Here is a 22319-nt window from a genome sequence, read left to right as displayed (position 1 = left end):
CTCCGCCCACTATTTCAAATAAACGTCACTCCCAACAAGCCAATCGTGTAGTAGCAACAGCACACATAAATTTGCATACAAGCGAATACAAAAATCCGCATCACGCTGTGCCTTCATCACTCAGCGATTACCTGAACCAAATATCAAAATGCCAGCAGAACCAGCCAAGGCCGGTAAGAAGGGCTCCAAGAAAGCCGTCGTCAAGGCTACCAAAGCCAAGAAGGGAAGACGTAAGACCAGGAGGGAGAGCTACTCCATCTACGTGTACAAGGTACTCAAACAGGTCCACCCCGACACTGGAATCTCATCCAAGGCTATGAGCATCATGAACTCCTTCGTCACCGACATCTTCGAGCGCATCGCCGGTGAGGCTTCACGTCTGGCGCTTTACAACAAGCGCTCCACCATCTCCTCCAGGGAGATCCAGACAGCTGTCCGCCTGCTCCTCCCCGGAGAGCTGGCTAAACACGCTGTGTCTGAGGGAACCAAGGCTGTGACCAAGTACACCAGCTCCAAGTAAAGTGCTTGTCATCATCACAAGCTCATCAAACGGCCCTTTTCAGGGCCACCACAAATATCTAATGAGTACAATTTCCTAGAATATTAAATTGCCATCATAAAGTATTTGTCATGGTTGTAGACATGCTCAATTATTGGGGTTTTATGCGTTAGCTTTCAACTGACTAGTTTTACTAACTGCATTTAAATAATACTGTAAGTTCGTTAAGTCGTGGATCACCAGAACTAGCACGAGTTTCCGTAATATAGTAGTTGGTGCGCACATACCATACGTCACCGCCAGGGCGCGAATAGTGGGCGCCCTGGCGGAAACATTTCCTAAAACAAATTTCAATAATGAAAAAAATAACAATATTGCATTTTAAAAATATAATTGTTTGAATTTGCTGGGTTTATATATATATATATATATATATATATATATATATATATATATATATATATATATAGATATTTAAAATTAAAAGAAATCTGTAACTCATGGTCGGGGTTGGTTGGTCATACCGGAAGTTCCGCACCACGTGAGCTGACCCTTACAGGACGCATTTCGGCCAAACTTTTCGGCCACTGCCATTTTGCCGGCCGGTCTTTTAAATTGACCTGAACGGTTCATCCAGGCGGTGAGAAGTAAACGAATGCTTTCTTTGGTGAGTTCGCCTTCGAGTCTCTCGTATTTTGTGCCGCTGACTTCTTGTAGTTACTGTTTAAGCTAGCAGTAGCCCCCCCATTGGACATGCGCTGTATTGTTAGTTTTGTTTATATTACCCCCCCTAACAAACTTAACTGTTGAACCAACTAGTTGAGCACTCAGTTTAATAGTTTCATTCAGTGTTTGCTAACGTTTTACAAGTACCATATAAAAAGTCTTTAAAATACTAACATTACAAAACAGTAGTGTAGTGGGCATACGTGTTTACTTGTTTTTTTTTTTTTCTCTCACTTGCTAGTATCACTGATGTGACACGAGATTTGCGTCTCTCTCACACCGGGATACAAATATGGAGGGTGCGGATAACTACAAAAGGCAGCGCCACGTGTTCCACGGCACACTCAATCAGAAAGGCCGGGTCCCCTTTCGAGAGTCGGCGCTTCTGGAAAGTTCAACTCACGCGAACGACAAAAGTGAAACCCAGGACGTTGACATGAAGCGAAAGCTGTGGCTGCTGCGTAGCAGTTACGTGCGCATTCTCACATCCCAGAAAGCCAACAACCAGTTTGAGAGTTGCCGGGAGATCGGTTTAGATTTCGACGTGGGCTCGGGCGCCAAGCGAGCCTTGAACTTGGATCTGCTGACCAACGGCGTCCTGATGGCGGTTCACCAGTTTGCCACGGCCATAAATAAAGGCCTGGTGAGATTCTTATCGGATATCCTGGAGCGTAACTTTAACATTTTCCTCCACAAGAACCTTAGCACGGAGACTCTCGTCAGGAATTTAATCATGAAAAAGAAGGTCCTCCTCACACATCCCGACAGAGAACGATTTGAGTTCCTCAACGGCATTTTGCATCTCCCGGACATTTATGACAAAGCAAAAGAAGTCGAGTCAACAAAGTCCACGTCGTCATCCAACGACATGGAAGAGTATCCTTTCTGCAAGAAGATCGGGGTGGACTTTTGGACGACGGATGATAACAAGCTGCCGTTGTCTACGCTGACGGTGGGCGCGTTGCTGGAAATGTTTTTTTTTGTGGATGTTCTATGCAGCACCACGCTCGACCTGGTCAAGGACATCCTGGAGCACAATTTCAAGTTGGACTTGCAGAGCAGTGACAGCGAAGCCGTCGCTGTGTTCCAAAAATGGTACGCCGGGGTTTTCCAAAAATGCTCCTCGACGGAGAAATGGTTTGTGAGGAGACCCAACACGCTCCCCAGGGACATGTGGCTCAACACGCCTGTCTTCACACAGACCAAGTCGGAGGACCCTCTCACGGGATGCGATGACTTCCGTGCCTGCAAGAAAATCGGACTGGACCTCGACGTGGCCTCCAAACGGAAAGCCAAGAGGAAGTTAAGCCTGCAACAGCTAACGAGGGGGGTCCTTATTGAGGTGCACCGCTACGTGCAGCAAAACCACCTCCACTACGTGCCTTCCCTCTACCGAATCTTAGACTATAATTTCAATCTGGTCTACCAGAAGCAGCACAAGGTGGAGTTCGCCTGGTCTCTCGCATCGCAAGTGTTAGCCATGTCGAGAAAAAGTCACCGAAGCGACAAATACCTTAACACGGTTTTTGAGCTTCCCTTTCAATGTGCGGGGGTCGAGGAACCACAGGAAGAGGAAGTTCTCCACCAAATGGACCCGGGCGATAAAGACATTGTGTTTATCCAAAAACTGGAACCGGACATTGTTGTAGTACAGATCGAATAGTCTTGTCTTTTTTTTTTTTTTTTTTTTTTATTATTGGTGTGAAATAAAAATTTTGGATCAGTCATGCCTTCTCAGGAAAAGCTTTATGAAGTTATTAATTTCTAAGTAGTTTTGAAATTACTCAGGATTAAGTACACAAGTTAATGAGTTAAGGAATTTGTACTCGTTAGAAGTTTGTGTTGGTCCTGAAAAGGACCGTTGGATGGGCTTGTGATGATCACAAGCAATTTACTTGGAGCTGGTGTACTTGGTCACAGCCTTGGTTCCTTCAGACACAGCGTGTTTAGCCAGCTCTCCGGGGAGGAGCAGGCGGACAGCTGTCTGGATCTCCCTGGAGGAGATGGTGGAGCGCTTGTTGTAAAGCGCCAGACGTGAAGCCTCACCGGCGATGCGCTCGAAGATGTCGGTGACGAAGGAGTTCATGATGCTCATAGCCTTGGATGAGATTCCGGTGTCGGGGTGGACCTGTTTGAGTACCTTGTAAACGTAGATGGAGTAGCTCTCCCTCCTGGTCTTACGTCTTCCCTTCTTGGGTTTGGTAGCCTTGATGACGGCTTTCTTGGAGCCCTTCTTACCGGCCTTGGCTGGTTCTGCTGGCATTTTGATGTTTGGTTCAGGTAATCGCTGTGTGATGTGGAGCCGGGTGAAGTTGATTTTTGTATTCGTCTGTATGCAAATATGTGTGTGCTGTTGCTACTACAGGATTGGCTATGTTGGGAGTGACGTAAGAGTTGTGGTTTCGAAATAGTGGGCGTGGAAGAGGAAGTCGCCGCGCTTTTATAAAATTTTCAAATATTGCGCGGTTAAATTGAATGCAAATGAAAACTGACAGTTGCGTACCGTTTAAGGGAGAAGGAAAAACAGCAGAATATAATCTTTATTGGCTATTATTTTAATTATTTATTTTGTTTCCGAGGGAAAAAAAAAATCAACACAAAATAATATGGGCGAAGTGCAGAGCGTCATTCAAAATTGTAGTGCAGAGAAACAAAAAAGTGCAAATGGCAACGTGAATTATGACTTTTTCTAGTTTTCTGCAGATTTATAATCACTGGGAAATGAAGAAAAAGTGACGTGAATCCTGAGGTGCACTTTATTATAGAGAAGCCATTTTGTTATATTTAGTTACAAGCAACTTGTACTGAGATATATCTTTTAAATAATTCCCCAATCCCACATATCAAAATGCACCTAGAATCATTCCCATGAGTGCCTTGTGACTGCCGTTCAGGTAAAATCATTTTATAATTATTATTTTAAAACAACAATATTGTTAACCCTTCATTTTAATCAGTGTCCAAAAACAAAAACCTCTTGAGTAGATAGCGCTAAAAAGAGCCTTTGTGTATTTTTGAGAATATATCAAGCCGATCCTGTCGCTGGTGGTTCTTCTGCCATGGTGGCTTTCTCGCTTAAGTTCAGAGCAAGCCGTGACAACGACTCGACTTTTTCAGTCGGCGAGCAAGAGGCGGGACTTGGCACATGAGGAGGCTCAACCAGCCAATGCTTCTCTGCTCTTCCTTCACTCAGGCAGAACATGGACGCGCTTTTTGTGTTAAGATACATTTTAGAACACAAGAAGAGAAATCCGGACCTCCATAAATGTGCTTCATTAACAGTCCATCCATCCATCCTTATACAGACGCTATCTATAGAGCTTATCCCATCTGACTTTTTGGTGAGGAAAAAAAAAACACTCAAGGGAGAACATGCAAGGCCCGAGTTGAGTGTCTAATTTCTCCTCAGAACTGTGGCAACCACTCTCCTGCAAGAAAAGGTCTACTGGGCATGGAAATCCGCTGCCTTCAGGCCAGTCCACCGTGTGCCCGTTAATAAATATGATTACAAGAAAACACAACACGCTGTGTGACGGAAGGTCAATCGAATCATCTTCGAAGCACCCAAGGTGTCAGATGTTGTGTTGCTCCATGATGTTTAACATCCAAAGCAGCCGTCGTTCTGCTCGTTGAAATGCTGCACTTCCCCATCGCTCCTTACTGCTTTTTCACACCCCTGTCTCGTCCACCAGCTTCCGTGACAAGCGGAGAAACCGGGCCCGACCGCGGCGCCCGTTCGTCCGATCCAGGGAGGAGGTTACGGCCGGTGTTGGAGGACCAAGGTTGCGGTTTGGGGGCGACGCATCGCGGGCTGTGGCTGATGGAGGACAACGTCTGCTGGCTGCCATTCAGGTAGGACGAGTTGTTGGAGCCTTGCTGGCAGCGGTAGTTGTAGTACGCTTGCCACCCCTGGCGCTTCCGCTTCCACCGGCAGCGGAGGATCCGGATGAAGGCCTGGAATTAAATTGCAGTGCTTCGAATAATTTGTTATTATGCAAAATAGTTGCCAAAGCGGCTTCATACCTGCTTAAACTCACGACTGTAGCAGGGGTAGATGATGGGGTTCAAGCAACTGTTGAAGTAGCCAAGCCAGAAAATCACCTTAAAGAAGGTTTTGGGTGGACGCAGATTTTTGTTAAAAGAGCCTGAAACACACAGAAGAATCAAATTTGAGAAGATCTGTGGAGATTTTGGTGTTACATTAAAGGTTGAGAGCCTGACATGTCAAATTTGAGTGAAAAGGTCAACTGCTATGTTAGCTTCTCATGCTAACTGGCTAATTTTGTTTATTCTTTTTGAGGAGGTAAGTTTTGTACTTTCCATTTTTCTTCTGCAATGGAAAAGTTCATAATTGATATTCCATAGTGTGTTTTTGGACCTTCAGCAGTTATTTGAATTGGATAACACAAGAGGTGACTGCTGTCTGATTGCCCGAGAACATTGGCCCGAATTGATATTGAGTTGTTTTTTGGTGACCCCCAGGAATCAATGACACATTTGAGTCCATCTGTTCGACAAGAAGGAACATTGAGTGAAGATGTTGACTGTTAGCCAACTGGCTAGCTGCCATATGCTAGGAGCAGATTAGCAATGGAAGACGATAAAATGGTGCAGTGGAGAGTTCTCGCCACTAGAGGGAGTATTTGCTTCCAACATCATTATCATCCCTAAGAATCTTCTCATCCAGTTTAGATGTTAGTCCACCAGGTCCAAATCCCTTTGGTGAGGCAGGTGCATGTCGGAGACTTTGCTGGGATTTCCGGGATTTGCCTCGGATGGGTATTTTATTTTTCCTAGATAAGAGATCTCTTGCGAGATGAATTTGTTCTCCTCCGACATGGACTTGTAAGGCCATCTTGTATCTCCGCCTGCTATCTCTGACTATATATGCCGAACGCAAAAAGCAGCCGCCCGCCACCATAACGAGTGTGTGGCCATCATCTTCCCATCATGCATCACTGTCATCCTAACCCAAGTTTGGCAATTTCTATTTTAGCTTCATTTTGGGGGTTCCAGCCTTCATGTCAACATTAGCATTCTTCTCAAGGAAATGCAATGTATGATGCTAACTGTAGCATCAAGCTATCTATTTTCATTCAACTTCATTTAGCTCAATCTGTCCTACTCAAAACGTTTGGCCTGAAAGCCCGTCTTAAAATATTCCATTAAATGTTTAGCACATCTGAAAATGAGCATCACCGAGCTCCACCTCAATAAACTTCAAGTCGTAAAATCGCCCATGCCATATGTTTTCGGTTTATGCCGCCATCATTTAAATTGACGTTTTCTTTTAATAGTGGAAACTTTTTTTTGGTCTTCCTTTCTTTTTTTTTTTTTTTTTCATCCCGAGCGCAGTTTTATTGAGCCCCAAAAGCAGTTCACGACTCAGCAGAAACGAGGCACCACCAGAGCAACTCAGCACTAAAACCGCAGCAGAGGTCAAAGCGTAGCTATAAAGCAATTTTAAGCGCCTGGACGATAGATAAATAAATATAAATATGATGAATAATGTATTCCGTCCTAAAGTTTTCCGACATTTATAGATAAAGTTTTGGAAAAAATATTTTTAAATAAAAGCATTTTATGGTTAATCTTTACTACTATATAGCCTGTTTTATTGCTTTTTCATAATCGTTACATCGACTCGACTATCAAATATTCAGTGAGTTATAACGCTAATAGAGAAAACCCTGTAAATGTTTTTTTTTTTTTTTTTCGAAGATCGTGCGCTGGTGTAAATCTCCGTGTCTGAATTAGTTTTGTTATCACATTGCAGAACTAACTCTGAAGGCGTATGTTTACGTAGCGGAGAGCTTCTGGCTATCTCATGTTTTAGTAGATCATAATCATAAAAAAAAAAAAAAATAGGCGAGGGGGGAATCTTAAATAGAAGCAGATGTTACGCAATGTTACCCCAAACTTCAAATGCTTGAAGATGAGAGCTACGTACTGATAGGAAGGGCCAGGAAGAAGGGCAGCCAGCACAAGATGAACATCCCCACCACCACGCCTAGCGTCTTGGCAGCTTTCTTCTCCCTGGAGAACTTGAGCAGCTTGACGGTCAGATTGCTGCGTCCGGTGGAGCTTGCTCCTCCGCTTCCGGCCTTGCACAAATCCTGGATCTGCTGATTGCGGCAGTGGATCCTGAGAGTCAGCTCATTGGAGTCTTGCTGCCGTTCCTTCATCACGCCAGCTTCCAGGTTCTTCGTGGTGCGCTTTGCTACCACGTAGACGCGACAGTACATAGCTAGGATGACAGCCAGCGGGATGTAGAAGGAACCCAGCGAGGAGAAGAGGGCGTAGAAAGGCTCCTCGGTGATCACGCAATCTGTGTCATCCTGCGGGATGGATGGAGTAGATCACTCCCAATGAACGTACAAGAGCTTGGACACACCCACCTGCGACGGCGGCTGCTTCCATCCGAGGAGCGGCCCGATGGAGATGACGATGGCCAGGATCCAAACGCCCAGCATGGCGAGAAGAGCACGCTGCTCCGTCACGATGACCGGGTACTGCAGCGGGTAGCGCACGCCGACGTAACGGTCGATGGAGATAACGCAGAGAGACATGATGGACGCCGTGCAGCACAGGACGTCCACCGCCGCCCAAATGTCACAGAAGATGCGGCCGAAGACCCAGTAGTCCAGAATCTGTGAAAAAAATTGGCATTTTTTGGTTTGGTGGTGCCTTGGCCACAAGGGGGCAGTATAATATATAAACATACTGCAACTAAGCTGAACTAAAGTCATTTTTTGCAGATGATAAAGAATATATGCTTGTTAAATTTTCTAACTAGGTGGTTTTGCTCAAAGATTTTGAAGTACATGTGGAAAGTTAGAAAAACAGAGTCCCCGATTGATATGAAATTGGGTGTACATCATATCAAGACGTATAAAAACGGAACAGTGAAATTGATTAAGAAGCCAGCCATGTTGGTTCGAAGGATAATTTTGAGGAATATACCAAGGTTTTATGAATCTCCACTAGGGAAGTGTCCCGATTGAGCCACAAATTGAGCAGGTTTCCTCGACAGATGGTGGATGTGATAATCACATAGATTTTTTTTTTTTTTGCCTACGTTGTCCAGTGAGGTTGGTGTTTGGCATAAAAGTTTGATGATCGTTTGGAGGCCGGGACATGACAAATAGGGTGCAAGGGCTCATTTTGTCACTGTTGGCAGCTTTGGGTTTTGTGGATGCAGTGGTTTGAAACTGCACTGCGACATAGGAAGAGTGTGGGGGTGCTCGAAGATTTTGGCCTCTATGAAATGAGACATAGCAAAAAAAAAAAAAAAATTAAAGGGAAATCACAGTGTGTAGTTTGTATATTCTTCTTGTGCTCTCCACATTCCAAAAAACATGCATGATAACTATGGAAGACCAAAATGGAGAGCAGGAAGTTGAGTAACTCAACAGTACTTCTGATAAGCCAGCAGAGGGCGCAATAAATTCAGGCCCCACTAGTTGATCTCGCGCCTATAAAGGCTGCTGGGGTAATAATCGTTTTAAAAGTAGGTGTAATTTGGAGAGAGAAAAAATAATAAAAATTAGAAATACAATCATTTCAAAATTAAAAATAGAAATAATAGCAAATAAACAAAATAACTTAACTGTTAATTTAAAACAATAAATACAACCAAGCCACAAGTTCAGCCGTGTGCAAAACATTTAAGACTACTTTAATTTCTTTTGCGTTAGGAGGATTTTTTTGTGCAATACTATTGAAATGACTCATGTAAGTGCATTTTTTTATATATAAAAATATATAAATATCTATAATATATATCTATATTTATCTATTTTAAATATCTGTGCATTGATTTTTGATGAACACTTGGGCCTACTACACTTCTGTAATTTCAACCGCTTTTCATAATGGTGTCACATGGAGAAAGTTTTTTTTAAAAAGTGATCTAGAAGGTTTGAGAAGTCATAATTTGCAAGTAAGTTGGTTCTTCTGTCGAGTCAGCCGTCTCACCTCGAGCGTGGCGGACACGGGGAGCACGGTGGTGCTGAGTAGCAGATCGGCAATGGCCAGATTGATGATGAAGTAGTTGGTGGGCGTGCGCAGGTGGCGGTTGCATACCACCGACAAGATGACCAGCAGGTTGCCCACGATGGCGAAAGCGATGAACGAAGCCAGCACCATACCCACCGGCACGGCCCGGCTCAATTCCGGCGGGGCGTGCTTGCTGCGGTTGCCCGTGGCGTTCGAGTCCGCCGGAGGCGCCTGCGAGCCGACTAAAGGCTCCAAGGAGCTGTTCGTCCACAAGCTCATGATGCCAGGCAAAGTCGGACCACCAGAAGATAAAAATGTAATCTTGTGGAGGCGAAAGCGCAGGAATCCGGTTGTTTTGGGTTATTATCCGGGAAAAGTGAGAGTCTGGCGGTCCACCTTCCCCCTGGGTGATCGGTCACACTCCTGGCCGGGCTGCCGGAGCTCCACCTCGGCTACAAAAGTGCTGATTCAGTGGCGGGTCACTATGCCGTCTGTCCTTTTATGGTCCAAGTGTTTTAATGTGGGAAAGTTCCGACGAGAGGAGGAGATAGAAAAGAAGAGAGGAGGAAAAAAAAAACACCCCCCCTCCTCTCCAACCTGCAGCATCCTTCACTCGAGTGGACATCTCCATCGCGCAGCCTCTCAAGCTGCACTGTGCGTTGGAAATGTTTTGGCGCAAACATGCATTGGCGCATAATGAAGTCATAAAAATGCAGGCCCTCGTTGCAAATTGTTCGTGGTCTTTTGACCTTTCATTTTCACATATTTCAAATTGAATATACTGTAGGAGATGAAGTCGTGAAATCAGATCGAAAGGCAAGCATGGATGTTAAAAAAAAAAAGCTAATTAAGTGGAAAGGTTAAAGCAGTATTTCAAACATGACATTATCAGCCGTGTAATATTTGTTGCATTCATATAACTGTTTTTTTAACCCCTAAAATTACTTTCATTTTTTACTTTTATAAAACATATCAAATACAAAAAAATTCTAAATAGGCTTTGTGTTGTGAATGCAAGAAAAGTTTAAAAACAGTTTTGATGTATTAATTAATTTTTTTTAATTCAATGTTTTACCAGGTAAGCCAATTGAGAACACTTTCTCATTTACAACGACATTTATTTATTTATTTATTTACATTTATTGTGCATTATTATATATTTTTTTGCATTTTTAACCCGTTTTAATTCTTTTTTAAAAAATCAAGCCATTTATCTCATCACATCATTACTCCATTAATTTCTTATAATGGCATATTTCTGCACAGCCTGCACATGTCATGTACCATTTGTCATTCCTTCACCATGGGGACATTGACGAGTCCTTTTTCCTCCTTTTCCTTAAAGAAAGTAGCTGCATTGTTAAATTACAACAGTGGATCAAGGCGGAGGAGGAGGAGGAGGAGACTGATTTAGCGGCTGTGGCTGCAGCAACCATCCATCCGCCCAGGCAAGCTTAACAACAAAGCTGCTGTCATCATTTGTCAGATAACATAGCGGGCTGTAAAGTGGTTTCCTCATCAAGCTTGCCACGCTCCACTGCATTTATACACTGGAATTCAAAAAAAAATCTCACCTTCACCCCAACACATTGGAGAAACATGGACCACTGAGAACTCCTGGCTAACATTCAAGTTCACTGTGTAGCTTTGAAATCAATCCAAAAAAAAATTCCAATCCTGACCTGTAGGGGGTAGTCTTTTATTACACCCAGCTCTTTTGTTTAACTGCTCAGAGCAACACTTGAGCCAACTCCCATTTTCAAGATGTTCACAGATTGATGGAAGACTTTACTGCCGCTACTTTACCACACACGCAGCAGCATCAACAAATCCGAACCCCTTCCAAATGCTCACAAGAGTAAATTGTTTTGTGTAAAGACTCGGCCGCCATGACAGCTTGGCCGTTCGGCTAATTGTCACCCCGTGGTGGTGTTTACTGTTCCCCTCGTCGAGTGTCTTGCGCTGATAGCAGCTTCCACCGATAGCTCATTTCTCAAACGTGTCATGAGCAAGTTTGCTTGAGGCGCTTCTTTGATAAAACACCACAACACACACACACGAGAGAAGTTGTGTACGTGTTTATCTGTTCAATAAGCCATAGGCCTCAACAAGCCTGCTCTGCCTGCCAATGCATCTTGGACGCTGCTCAATATTCCGCCGCAGCTATCCGCTTTATCATAATTGAATAAATTCATACGCTTGCGCTTGTTGGCCGCTTCGCTGTAGGTACCACTTTCACATTCCGATAAAAGACAATCAAACAGCCGCAGCGGAACGAAAGATGCTAATAATGGCTGTTGTTTTTGTCGCGTTATGTTAGCATTAAGCTAGCAGACTTTTATTAGATTTGGTTTTACATATTTTGTCTTTAAGGTGTCCGTTTTGCAGAAAATGGAGTTGAGAGATTGTCCTGGTGTTCCTAATATTTTGGCCAGACAGTTTATAATACAGCTCGCCTTTGGCGGCTTATCAAGCATGTGAATCATCTCATTCATCAAAAATATGAATTCTTGAGATGATGTGATTTTTGGGCTTTTTTTTTTTTTTCAAGGGGATCCGAATGGGTTTGCGAACGACGTGTTCCCACGGCCCGCAGCGTTGCCATGGTACCGAAGCGTCTGTCGTCAGGCCAAGTGTTTTCGAACAGACAAATTAACGCCATTATTTCGGCACTTTATCGCTGTTTGATGTTTGCCTGCGGCGGATTTACATAATGCAAATAATGACAAAAAAAACGTCTATCGGGTTCGCTGAAGACTTGTCCAGACGTGACCCCCATGAGGACAAGAGTGTTTATGGACCTGTCCGGTTGGTTTCCAGTTTTTGGAGAAACAGCCAGCTCAGTTACATATTTAGTTATTTATTTCTAAGGTTGAAGCAGAGCAACCGAAGAGCGCCGACTGTCTCGCAGACAATCACACACACACACACAGACACACACAGAGGTCAAATGGAGCTTTTACTGCTTTTTACTGTTTATGTCTGAAGCCATTACCGGATATTTGTTACTGCCGCATAAACGCATCAGACGTCAGGCGCTCTGTCAGAGGCGACGTGTCGTATCGTTCAAGCGAAGCTCCAACTCGCCTCCATAGAAGGGAGCAGGGGTGCATTCCAGCTCTGGATTTTGATTAAGATTAAATCATTTCGCTTTTGGGGAATGTTTGCCGGCTCACGCAGGGTAGACTGGTTAAGCGGAATCCATCCATCCATATAGCTGCTTATTTTTTTTTTCTCCTGAAATTTGTCTTGGAGCACCAAATATTTGGACATATGATATTTAACATATATTCTTTATCCTCTGCAAAGAATGACTCATATTAGTGCTGTACTGATGAGATGAGAGGAGTTGAGAGGTCTTTCACTTGCTTAAATACTTTCCAGCTGTTTTCTGAATCTAAACATCTTGGATTTGAAGTTAGCTGTTAGCTGATCCATCTGATAAAAAAAAAAAAAAAATCATGTTAAACTGTCCAAAGCACTTCTCCAGCGTGCTGTCCTAAAAGAACATCTCAGGTTCAAAAAAATAAAAAGGAAAGAAAATTTAATACCACCAAATTTGGAGATACCTGCTGGACCAAGCTCCAAATTTAGCCTCCCCCCCCCCCCCCCCCAATACTTGCGCTCAGTCGGCGGAGACGCGAGCCTCCGTTCTTGGATAAACCCTCGGCCGCGAAAGTTATTTGTTGTGTTTCCCTCTCGGGGGCAGTTTGTCTTGCGCCGGCCCGGCCGGGGCTGAGTTATGTCGGCGGGGAGCGCTCGCTCGGGCAGCTGCCGGGAGTTTGACCGCTGATGGATGGACGAGGTTGAGGATTAAGAAGTGTCGTACTGCAAGGGAAGCAAAGCTAGAAGTAACTTTCATTCATTCCCACATTTCTTTAAAGCCACTGAACGACAACAAAATTCTCATTCAGACCCAAAAACATCTTACAAAATTGGCTCTTCGCCCTCTGAAACAAAAACAGTCAAAGTTAGCCTAGCCAAGTAAAATAAAATAAAAAAATCTGGCCTTTTGAATGATCTTTTTGTAGATGATCATGGTGAGGATAATGTTGTTGATGTTTGGCAGGTGGAGGAGGAAGGGGGGGGGGGTCGGTGTTGAGATGATGAAGAGGAGGCCAGATGGAGCCTTGAATAACAGCTTGAAGCTGTGGGTTTGTTTTTTTGCCTTAAAAAGATAGCACACACGCACATTAGCACACACGCGCACTCACAAGCACGCAATCGGCCCAAACTATTTTTAATCCCCGCTGAGAACTTTTCAGCTGCGTTCATTTTTTTATCTTCTTCACGTGTTTGAGTCTGAGTGACGGAGATTCAGCCTTGAGCCGCAATTAGCACTGACCGCTAATTAGCATAAAACCTCCGATGTTAATTTGATTTTATTTGACATTTATCCAGATGTTTGGACTGTAGCTTTAACCTCAACTTTGATGTAAAGTGCTTGATAATCCCCGCCGTAAAATCACGACTGTAAAGGATTTCAATTTGAGCAATAAGAACGAAAGACCCTCCGAAATCACCTTCTAAAAAATATTTCATGCCACAGTAAATCTGTCTCGCGCCCGACTGTACTGTTCCATCTTCTCGTCTCCCGTTGTTCCTTCTCCACCATCTGCCCCCTTTTCTCGTCTCTTTTATTACAGCCTCCGTGTCTGACTGGCTGCCGGCTAAATTAGCATCCCGCAAACAAACGCGCGCCGGTGGCTATGCTAATGACGTGCGACCAAAAAAAAAAAAGCAGCGCTCATAAACGTCGGCGGACTGATTAGTATTCAGATGACACTCAAAGGCACTTTGTGAACACCCAACCAACAATATCAGCGGGGAGGCATTATTACCCCCAACCCCCCCTTTAGTTCCGCCACTGCTGATGAGCCTTTCATGGCCGTCGTCCTGGCGACCACCTGTCGGCTGGAAGGTCAGAGGTTAACCTGGGTAATGATGATGATGTAACGGCGTGGTTTTACAATGCGCCTCCTCTTCCTCAGCGGGGGCTTTGTTTTTCCAAAGGTGACGGCAGGCGACATGATGTTCCGGAGTCCAAATTAGGCGGAGTGTTGTTTTGTATTCACGGCCACACACATGTTGACGCAGAAGCTTCTAGTTATCTGCGTCTTTAACCTGAATTGGGATTATGTAGGTCACTTGCGTCATTTTATTATGGCATGTTCCTGATGTTCAATTTAGGGTTGTTGTTTTTTTATCTTCTACAAAGCTTTTTCTAAATGTAAAATAATTATATCAATTTGATGTCATGGGAGTCGGTCGGCTCGTCCATACGTCCAATGAGTCAATAAAGTCGTGTTTGTCTTTCCAGATGAAGAAATCTAATTTCATAGGAATGAAGTCCATCATGAGAATGGCTGACCTGTCACCTCCGGATGATCAGGCAGAAGTTTCAGAAATGAAAGCAGCTGATGTTTATTTTTTCCGTGTGTTTCGATTCCTGTTTTTTTTGGACAACAGAAACTGCTTCTAAATATAAGATCGAATGGAAAAGGGAAGAGACGAAACTTAGTCGTCTGCTGGGCTCTTGCCTCGTCGGTCCGTCCGTCTCATGGGAGCGCAACGGTGAACATGCTGCTGCTTCTCCGGTTCTCCGTCATCACCTATGTCGCCGCAGGTGAGTACCGACGAAAAATTACTCGAGAATTTACCGCAAAATTTACAATTTCTATCCATTAAAACACATCAACTGATATATATATATTTTTTTTACCATGTCAGATATAGAGAAACATTTTTTAAAAAAAATTGATGCATATTTTTATTGCATCAGTGTGGGCGGGTCCGGCGGAGACGGTGGTGGGCGTGGCCGGGCGGAGGGTGGCCTTGCCGTGCCGAGTGGCGGCGGCCAAGCGGGGAGACGTGCACGTCTGCTGGGGGCGGGGCCAGCCGGCTGTCTTCTCCTGCCACAACATGCTGCTCAACGCGGCGGGCGCGCGGGTCACGTACAAGAGCTCGTTCAGGTAACGCTTTTGAACCACGTGATGGTTTCCATGGTTACCCCTCTCCTCCCCTTCTGCAGGTACTCGTTGTCATCCACCCCAAGCGGGCCGCCCGCTCTCTCCATCTATAACGTGCGTTCTTCTGACTCGGGCCTGTACCACTGCCGGGTTCAGCTGCCGGGACTCTTCAACGACAAAACCTTCTCCGTGTTCCTCATCGTCATTAAAGGTCGGTTCATCATCAAACTTATCCAAAACATACTTAACCCTCAAATTCTTTTAGGTGACGGGAACCTGAACGCACCGCCGACTACCCAAGGTGGAAGTTTGGAAGCAGGGACAGGAAGTGATGTCACGCAGATATTGTGGGACAGCACGGTCGACGACACAACCGGACCGGCGGTTGCCCGTGTTCAGGTGTGAGGAATAAAATTCGGAGGCAGATGGCCCAATTTGATGCTTTGCTGACGTCTCTGCAACAGGGGCCCGTTCGGAGACAAGATGGCAACAATCTGCCCATGTTCCTCGGAAACACAATCAGGATGGCTTTCATCGTCTTCATTCCGGCTGTGATACTGACTGCGGCCTACAGTCAGTACACGCCAAAATTAAAATTAGAAATTATTTGATATTTCAACCATTGCACATTTCAGTTTAGCGTGGGCTCCTCGACACAGACTGCATTTTCTCATTTTACATTGTTTCTTTCTTGCCATTTGATTTTGGCTGCAGAAATGTGGAGGTCCAATCGGAAAGCAGCGATTGACGGTAACACCGGTGACACCCAATCAGAAGCGGCGGAGGACGACGTGGCTCTCTAGACTCAAATGGAGCCTTTGGATTTGTTTTGACTGTCAAAATGAAAATGTAGTGAGAGCAATCAGCCTCAAAATCAATTAAAAAAAAATCATAAATAGTACATCTTTTTTTCTTTTCTTTTAACCAGTAGACTGAACTTTTTTTTAAGAAAAGTGACAGTACAACAATCAGGAAGTGAAACCCAAGTGCCTTTGTTACACAGGAAGCTGATTGGACCACAAAAATGAAGTCATATGCCAATTCTTAAAAGGTCATCATTTAAAAAAAAAAAAAAAAAAAAAAGATCACCACACGCATCAAGTCATCTGCACGCTCATCTCATTCTTCCATCGGACGTGAATGATCATATTGATGATTCTGGCCGGGACCGCCAAGAAAATGAGGACACGGTTCATTGCAGTGCTCTTCTGTTGCCTCCTCACAGGTATCCTGTTTTTATATTCTTTTAAAAAAATGTCAGTGTTTTTTTCATCCTCTAATTGTTTTTTCAGAGTAAAAAAAAATGTTCAGCTTGGACTATCAAAATTAAGTCTGTAGTGAACTTTAACGGATTTTATTGTTTCATATTATTGTCATTAGACAAATAAGTGAAGCCTTCCAAATAGAAATAATCCGAATTATTTTAGAAACATTTGTTGTATTTGCATATAGCTGCAAAATGTTGGTGTCAAAGGACTAATTTTGTCCAAATGACGCTATTTAACTCACTTTTGCATTACTAAAATGTGTTGAGTAACTGAGCTTAATGGGTGTTTCTGTGCTTTAGTCTGTGACTCCGAGTCCAAGTCCAAGTCATCCATCGTAGGTCAGAACGTCACGCTGACATGCAAGTATGACATACGCAAACACGGACCTGTGGATGCCTGCTGGGGACGGGGAAATGTACCGTTCACGGGCTGCAAAGACCAGATTGTTGCGACCAACGGGTCGACAGTGACTCAACAGAGCAGCAAGTACAAGCTTCTGGGCCAGCTGAAGAACGGGGACGTTTCACTGACCATCCTGAACGTGACGAAGGAGGACGCTGGAAAGTACGGCTGTCGGGTGATGGTCCCTGGTCTCTTCAATGATGAGAAACACGACTTCCAGCTGATCATAAAAGATGGTGAGAAAGTCATTCCAGCTAACTTGTAACACTTATCTTGCCGTAAATTAAATAATAAATAATATCCATCATACAGACACACTACATGTGGATTTGATGATGAAAAGTAGCTGCTCCTCATTTATGAAACATTCAATATTATTATTTTTTTCTGTTTCAGCCCCTCAAACGACAACTTTAAAGACTGTCACGTATGCGAAGAGCATCAGCACACCATCTGCAACAAAAACTCCAAATCAGAGTGAGTTTCTTTTAAAACTTTTAAAGCTTGTCTATTAGTTGCTGCAAGCAAATGTAATAACACGTAATATCTGTATGTAAATATACATATATATAAGGCGGACGCAGCTGGGCTAAAACACTTTCACTTCCTTTTAGCTGTTCAGATGACCTCCTCAGAAGGTCTCCAAACTTCCTCCTCTTCAATCAGCTTCAAAACCGAGGTCAGACATTTATGTGTGACCCAGATTGTAAACACCATATGTACTGAGAAGAATCTCTTTTCAGTTTTTCTGAATCTTTTCACATTTTGTCTTCATATACAGAAGCGTGATGTCCCAGCGTGGGGAGTTGCCACGGGTGTCCTCTTTGGGCTGATTCTTCTTGGTGCTGCTATCATCATCATTATTATCAGTAGGTGACTTAAAAGAAAAAGATAACTTTTTGTTTGCCCTAATCTGTCTTAGAAAAGAGGTAAAAGAGGCCATAAGAAAGAAAATGTAGCCCAGAATTGAAACTTTTTTTGTCTTTATCTTCAGGCAGAAGAAAGCAGCGCCGCAACAAAATGTAAGTTTGCCGTTGTGGTTTGTCACATTTCTGCTTTTCATGTGTTGTCGTTATATACATGGTTTAGAAGTGCCGCATTTTTTAGGTTACATATAGTCATCATGACCGACAGGAGAATGAGTCACATCGTATAGAACAGCTCAGGAAACTCAGACAGGGCAAGAAGTGTGAACTAGTGTAAAAAAAAAAAAAAAAAAAAGCTTCACCTTTTCTTTCAGCTCTGGCAATGACGCTATCAGGCTAATGACACCAGTTATTGAAAATGTAGCAAAACACATTCTTTAAATGGTCAACACCAACTGCTTTTAACTTAGCTATGGAATCAACTGATTTGCAATTGCTGAATATGTGTTGCAGTCATCAGCAGCATCCGTCCGTCCATTCGGTGCACTTCAGCTCTACGTTGTCGTCTTCCCACCACGAAGCTGCGGCCGCAGACAACATCTACCAGATGGACACAAACGAATATGACACTATTTACCCTGCGGCTTCCACCACCTATGCATTGCCATTGCGGCGAGATCTCAGATGACTGACAGGCTTCATCAGAACATTTTGTTTGCATTATTTAAAAATCATCTCTTGCAAGTAATGCAGTTTTTTTACCCCTCCCATGTACATTTAAACAATAAAACACTTTTGAAACAGAGTGTATGCATATAAAGCACAAAATGTATGGAAAATAGTATACTCTATGTATTGTTGAATTTCTTTATTTTATTTTATTTTATTTTATTTTATTTTATTTTATTTTATTTTATTTTATTTTATTTTATTTTATTTTATTTTATTTTAAAACCACCGCTTTTTTTGTTGCAAGCTGTTGTCGATGTTTTTACTCTCCGATCCGATAGGGGCGCTGTATACTCTGTCCAGCCCCGTTTTCGAAGAAGACAAGCACATGTGATTTCCTCCGTTCCCAACCAGCTTCACCCGACTCGGCAAGTAAACGGGCTTTATTAGTTAAACAAAGGTGATCGATACTTGTTTTTGGTGATCGAACATGACGAAAGTGAAGAAGGAAAAGGTGGCCAATGACGAAGAGGTACCGGAGGCCGGCGGTCACCAAAAATCTGAGAAGACTTACCAAGAGTTGGTCGCCAACCTGAACGCCATCTCGCAGCCGCTTGCCACAAGGAAGCTCAGCAAGAAACTCTACAAATGCGTCAAAAAGGGTAAGATTTAACTTGCAATATTATTTTCTGCACATTTTAGACGCGCCTTATGGAGCGGTGATGCAAACGTTGCGACACTGTCGTAAACAATGCGTCTATAACGACAGATGTCTTATTTTTTATAATGACTGTGTTTCAAATGGTGGCAGCGTCCAAATTGAAGAATATCCGCAGAGGAGTGAAAGAAGTTCAGAAGTTCATTGGAAAAGGGGAGAAAGGGTGAGCCATGTTATCTTTGTTCTGTCCCCAGGTTTATTCTAATATCATGACCAGAATTTTAAAGTTTGTGTATGCATACCTTGACCACCAGCAGTATAATAAAAACACACAGTACTGGAAGAAGTTTGCAGAGGATAGAAAAAATATAAGTCTGATAGTGTTGTCATGTTGTAATGTGTGTTGCTGCACCATTGGTGTTTTGGTTCAATATGGAATGCTCTTATTTGAACAATTCTATTGAGGTGCTACTGTTATCGAAATTGCCCCCTGGATTTTTCTCATGTTTTATTTCTTCAGCATCGTGTTGTTAGCCGGCGACACGCTGCCCATCGACGTCTACTGCCACCTGCCGATTATGTGCGAGGACAAAAATCTGCCGTATATCTACATCCCTTCCAAAATGGTGAGACGCTCCTCGTGACATAAATACAGCATCTTTCCACTCAAGGCTTTGTGGCTAATCTATTGACTTCTCTGCAGGACTTGGGCGCGTCCGCCTGCTCCAAGAGGCCCACCTGCGTGATCATGATCAGACCTCACGAAGATTATCAGGAGGCGTACAACGAGTGTCTGGAAGAGGTGACCAACATGCCCAAGCCGTTATGAGCTCCACAATCCATCGAATGGGACAAGCGATGCATCACCTCCGGTTCAAATGCTGGAAATGAGTTGGAAAGTGACGGGACATTTAATTTGACATCTTGACAGCTTTTTTTTTTTTTTCTACTTCTGAATTAGTATTACTGTTTTTTTTTTTCTTTTTAAATAAAACTAATTCACACCTGCCACACTCATTTGTTTTATGATTAATACAAACAAAAATAGGAAATCCAGGTCTAGAAATTAATTTGTCACAATTTGGCTTTTGCCTGAGGTGCTTCTGAAACTCAACAAGCAGGTCATAACTTTTAGATTATCCATGAAAAGTTTCAAATGTACTGAACTGGAGTTAAAATAAATAAAATGTGTAAAATGCAATTTTTATACCTCAAAGCAACTTGTAACTAAAAAACAAAATTATACCTGAAAAGTAAAACTGATTCGATATTTTAGTTTAAATGGTAATGTGTATTTTCAAGTAGTCTTATTTTGAAAAGGTAGATACTTGCGGAAAACGACCGGAAGTACTTCCTGTCCGGCACATTGTCGCTACATCTACTTATTTCACATCACTTTTGCTGAATAATGGCCACGTTTTTCGGTGAGGTTGTGTCTGTTTTCTCTCGGGCTGTGGAAGAAGACGACGAAGAGGAACTCGACGAGGACGAAGAAGACGCCCAAATCCGCAGAGAACTCGAGGAAAAGAGGTACACATGAGGCTAGCTAACCTAACTGGCGTGGGGAGAGACGATAGTATGAATTAGCAGAAACCATTGCTGCAAAACCACAGACAAGAAGACGCAAATTTTTTTCCACAAATTAAAGCCAGATATCTCGATATTACGTACGTGATTTAAATTTAGTCAGCAACCCTGTAATGAAAATCAATCCATTGCATAAGAAGATGAATGATAAATCACACATCAGTGTGCACATCCTTCAAAACAAACTTGCTGAGGCATCATCAAGTCGCTAAATTATAAAGAATTGTGTGATTCGCAAATGTTAATCTTTGCAAATACTCAGTTTTTTCTTTTTTCTAAATTATTTATTCCTCATCAGGCAGGTTCACATCAATTGGAGTCCCGCCGTGTGTGATGCCCTGAAGACCGGAGACAAGCTGACATGCTCTCATTTCATCCTTGCTGTGGGACACAACGCTTCCAGTAAGCACACAATGCTAACAGGACTGTCCCATGCAGACTTGATCCTAATGTCTCATCTCCGCCAGGGTTTTTGTCGGTGTACGTTCTCGCCTCGGAAAAATGGGACGCGGTGGGACGTGCTTCCGTGTGGAATGAGAGGAGCCGGCCAAGAAGCAGTGACCAGTCGTGCGTCTTCTATCGACACAGGGACGAGCCGTCGGTGAGGCAACGAAAAAAAATTACATTTCATCCATTCACTCCTCAGTTGATCCATGTTAATGTTTTTTTTTCCCTCTCTAGGTTCTAATCTGCCAATTGACGTGCTACGTTGCTGAAGATCAGCAGTTTCAGTGGGCAGAAAAGGTATTTATTTTGATAAAAGTAAAACTGTCAAAATGCTCGTTTCTGAATTTTTATGTGGCGTCTGACTCCTTGCAGGTGTTGGACTGCCTGCAGCACAGAGAATTGCACGTGACAGTGCTGTCGGACAGCTCCGTGGCAGACTACAAGAGCGCCGAGTACCTCGGCGGCCACTCGGCTCCCTTCCTGCGCTCCCTCCACACGACCACCTTCAACGGGCCGCCCGTGTGCCCGGCCTTAGAGCAGCCTAACATTCTCACTGGACTGCCAGCTGCAGGTAGCACCGACATCAAACAGTAATGCTTTAATGTAGCGCATTGTTTTGGAATCATTTCCTTACGATAAAGTTATGTCCTACTGGCTCATTAATTAGTGTTGAACCACTGCCAAGTCCACCGCATCCCCGCCGTCGTCTACCAGTGCTTCACTGATGTCATCGGCACCGACTCGGTCACCATGGAAACCTACAAACCGGTGCTCGTCAACCTTGGATCGTCCATAAAGGTTATTTGCGCTTCTATAAGCTTTGTTTCTGCGTTTTTGGCTAACGACAGAATTGAGAAGGGCTCAAAGTATGTGCGAATAAATTAATTATTATGGGGAGGTCTTAAAATGGACCAAAACTCTGAAGTTAATTTGCTAACAGCTCCTTGAAAAGGTTTGATCTACATCTATGAATTGTTTCATTGTGTTCAAATTCTAATCTTTTGCACTCTTTCTCTTCTCAGTTGGATCATTGTCCAAGCTCAGATGCCCTCCGAAAGATTGTCAGAACCAGAGACCCTCAGAGTAATCTTTACATCTGAAACTTTGTATGTGCTAAATTTTGGGCTATTTTTTTTAAATCGTAAAATAAATGTGAACAAAACGTGTGTGAGCCGTCATTACAGTCATAAAGCATTATGTGACCTAGATCTTTAGTTGTGGTGAAATGCG

General features: G+C 43.4%; 7 protein-coding genes across 8 annotated transcripts; 5 read left to right on the top strand and 2 right to left on the bottom strand.

Moving 5' to 3' along the window:
- The first annotated feature begins 119 nt into the window (after positions 1 to 119).
- On the top strand, positions 120 to 592 carry LOC125982432 (histone H2B 8-like). Its single transcript, XM_049742996.1, has one exon. It carries the CDS (start codon positions 149 to 151, stop codon positions 518 to 520), a length of 372 nt encoding a protein of 123 aa, XP_049598953.1. The 5' UTR covers positions 120 to 148; the 3' UTR covers positions 521 to 592.
- Positions 593 to 1465: 873 nt separating this feature from the next.
- Positions 1466 to 3617, bottom strand: LOC125982431 (histone H2B 8). Its single transcript, XM_068653173.1, has one exon. The coding sequence runs from the start codon at positions 3486 to 3488 to the stop codon at positions 3117 to 3119; it is 372 nt and encodes a 123-aa protein (XP_068509274.1). The 5' UTR covers positions 3489 to 3617; the 3' UTR covers positions 1466 to 3116.
- Positions 3618 to 3776: 159 nt separating this feature from the next.
- Positions 3777 to 9862, bottom strand: LOC125982346 (alpha-1A adrenergic receptor). The gene is made up of 5 exons (XM_049742859.1): positions 9203 to 9862; positions 7624 to 7875; positions 7176 to 7563; positions 5249 to 5370; positions 3777 to 5179 (listed from the first exon to the last, which is right to left on the bottom strand). Exons 1-5 carry the CDS (start codon positions 9500 to 9502, stop codon positions 4883 to 4885), a joined length of 1359 nt encoding a protein of 452 aa, XP_049598816.1. The 5' UTR covers positions 9503 to 9862; the 3' UTR covers positions 3777 to 4882.
- On the top strand, positions 4918 to 16093 carry LOC125982401 (hepatitis A virus cellular receptor 1 homolog). The gene is made up of 7 exons (XM_049742954.2): positions 4918 to 5077; positions 14693 to 14849; positions 15006 to 15195; positions 15255 to 15403; positions 15458 to 15591; positions 15657 to 15765; positions 15907 to 16093. The coding sequence occupies exons 2-7, from the start codon at positions 14804 to 14806 to the stop codon at positions 15993 to 15995; spliced, it is 717 nt and encodes a 238-aa protein (XP_049598911.1). The 5' UTR covers positions 4918 to 5077; positions 14693 to 14803; the 3' UTR covers positions 15996 to 16093.
- A 158-nt stretch (positions 16094 to 16251) lies between these two features.
- On the top strand, positions 16252 to 18533 carry LOC125982382 (hepatitis A virus cellular receptor 1 homolog). 2 transcript variants are annotated; one of them, XM_068653172.1, is made up of 7 exons: positions 16252 to 16417; positions 16760 to 17098; positions 17259 to 17339; positions 17477 to 17541; positions 17647 to 17731; positions 17857 to 17884; positions 18242 to 18533. In XM_068653172.1, the coding sequence occupies exons 1-7, from the start codon at positions 16333 to 16335 to the stop codon at positions 18414 to 18416; spliced, it is 858 nt and encodes a 285-aa protein (XP_068509273.1). In that variant the 5' UTR covers positions 16252 to 16332; the 3' UTR covers positions 18417 to 18533. The 2 variants fall into 2 exon arrangements, with proteins under 2 accessions (XP_068509273.1, XP_049598881.1); XM_049742924.2 differs by having other exon boundaries at positions 17644 to 17731.
- Positions 18534 to 18759: 226 nt separating this feature from the next.
- On the top strand, positions 18760 to 20064 carry nhp2 (NHP2 ribonucleoprotein homolog (yeast)). The gene is made up of 4 exons (XM_049742983.2): positions 18760 to 19059; positions 19209 to 19278; positions 19576 to 19681; positions 19759 to 20064. The coding sequence occupies exons 1-4, from the start codon at positions 18888 to 18890 to the stop codon at positions 19882 to 19884; spliced, it is 474 nt and encodes a 157-aa protein (XP_049598940.1). The 5' UTR covers positions 18760 to 18887; the 3' UTR covers positions 19885 to 20064.
- Positions 20065 to 20374: 310 nt separating this feature from the next.
- On the top strand, positions 20375 to 22255 carry psmg1 (proteasome (prosome, macropain) assembly chaperone 1). The gene is made up of 7 exons (XM_049742936.2): positions 20375 to 20585; positions 20941 to 21044; positions 21110 to 21243; positions 21324 to 21386; positions 21462 to 21660; positions 21757 to 21887; positions 22112 to 22255. Exons 1-7 carry the CDS (start codon positions 20464 to 20466, stop codon positions 22187 to 22189), a joined length of 831 nt encoding a protein of 276 aa, XP_049598893.1. The 5' UTR covers positions 20375 to 20463; the 3' UTR covers positions 22190 to 22255.
- Positions 22256 to 22319: the final 64 nt, after the last annotated feature.

The sequence above is a fragment of the Syngnathus scovelli genome, chromosome 15 (genome assembly GCF_024217435.2).
Source record: "Syngnathus scovelli strain Florida chromosome 15, RoL_Ssco_1.2, whole genome shotgun sequence".
In the NCBI taxonomy this organism is placed as follows: Eukaryota; Metazoa; Chordata; class Actinopteri; order Syngnathiformes; family Syngnathidae; genus Syngnathus; species Syngnathus scovelli.
This window is presented reverse-complemented; position numbering and strand designations above follow the sequence as displayed.

Coding starts and splice junctions, on each gene's coding strand:
- LOC125982432 (XM_049742996.1), top strand. CDS start 149: ATGCCAGCAGAACCAGCCAAGGCCGGTAAGAAGGGCTCCAAGAAAGCC.
- LOC125982431 (XM_068653173.1), bottom strand. CDS start 3,488: ATGCCAGCAGAACCAGCCAAGGCCGGTAAGAAGGGCTCCAAGAAAGCC.
- LOC125982346 (XM_049742859.1), bottom strand. CDS start 9,502: ATGAGCTTGTGGACGAACAGCTCCTTGGAGCCTTTAGTCGGCTCGCAG. Junction 5,371..7,175: donor CTTCCTGGCCCTTCCTATCA/GTACGTAGCTCT, acceptor TGTGTGTTTCAG/GCTCTTTTAACAAAAATCTG. Junction 5,180..5,248: donor ACAGTCGTGAGTTTAAGCAG/GTATGAAGCCGC, acceptor ATTTAATTCCAG/GCCTTCATCCGGATCCTCCG.
- LOC125982401 (XM_049742954.2), top strand. CDS start 14,804: ATGCTGCTGCTTCTCCGGTTCTCCGTCATCACCTATGTCGCCGCAG. Junction 15,592..15,656: donor CGGCGGTTGCCCGTGTTCAG/GTGTGAGGAATA, acceptor TCTCTGCAACAG/GGGCCCGTTCGGAGACAAGA. Junction 15,766..15,906: donor GATACTGACTGCGGCCTACA/GTCAGTACACGC, acceptor TTTTGGCTGCAG/AAATGTGGAGGTCCAATCGG.
- LOC125982382 (XM_049742924.2), top strand. CDS start 16,333: ATGATCATATTGATGATTCTGGCCGGGACCGCCAAGAAAATGAGGACA. Junction 16,418..16,759: donor CTTCTGTTGCCTCCTCACAG/GTATCCTGTTTT, acceptor TCTGTGCTTTAG/TCTGTGACTCCGAGTCCAAG. Junction 17,542..17,643: donor CAATCAGCTTCAAAACCGAG/GTCAGACATTTA, acceptor CTTCATATACAG/AAGCGTGATGTCCCAGCGTG.
- nhp2 (XM_049742983.2), top strand. CDS start 18,888: ATGACGAAAGTGAAGAAGGAAAAGGTGGCCAATGACGAAGAGGTACCG. Junction 19,279..19,575: donor ATTGGAAAAGGGGAGAAAGG/GTGAGCCATGTT, acceptor TTATTTCTTCAG/CATCGTGTTGTTAGCCGGCG. Junction 19,682..19,758: donor TCTACATCCCTTCCAAAATG/GTGAGACGCTCC, acceptor ACTTCTCTGCAG/GACTTGGGCGCGTCCGCCTG.
- psmg1 (XM_049742936.2), top strand. CDS start 20,464: ATGGCCACGTTTTTCGGTGAGGTTGTGTCTGTTTTCTCTCGGGCTGTG. Junction 21,387..21,461: donor AGTTTCAGTGGGCAGAAAAG/GTATTTATTTTG, acceptor GACTCCTTGCAG/GTGTTGGACTGCCTGCAGCA. Junction 21,661..21,756: donor CACTGGACTGCCAGCTGCAG/GTAGCACCGACA, acceptor CTCATTAATTAG/TGTTGAACCACTGCCAAGTC.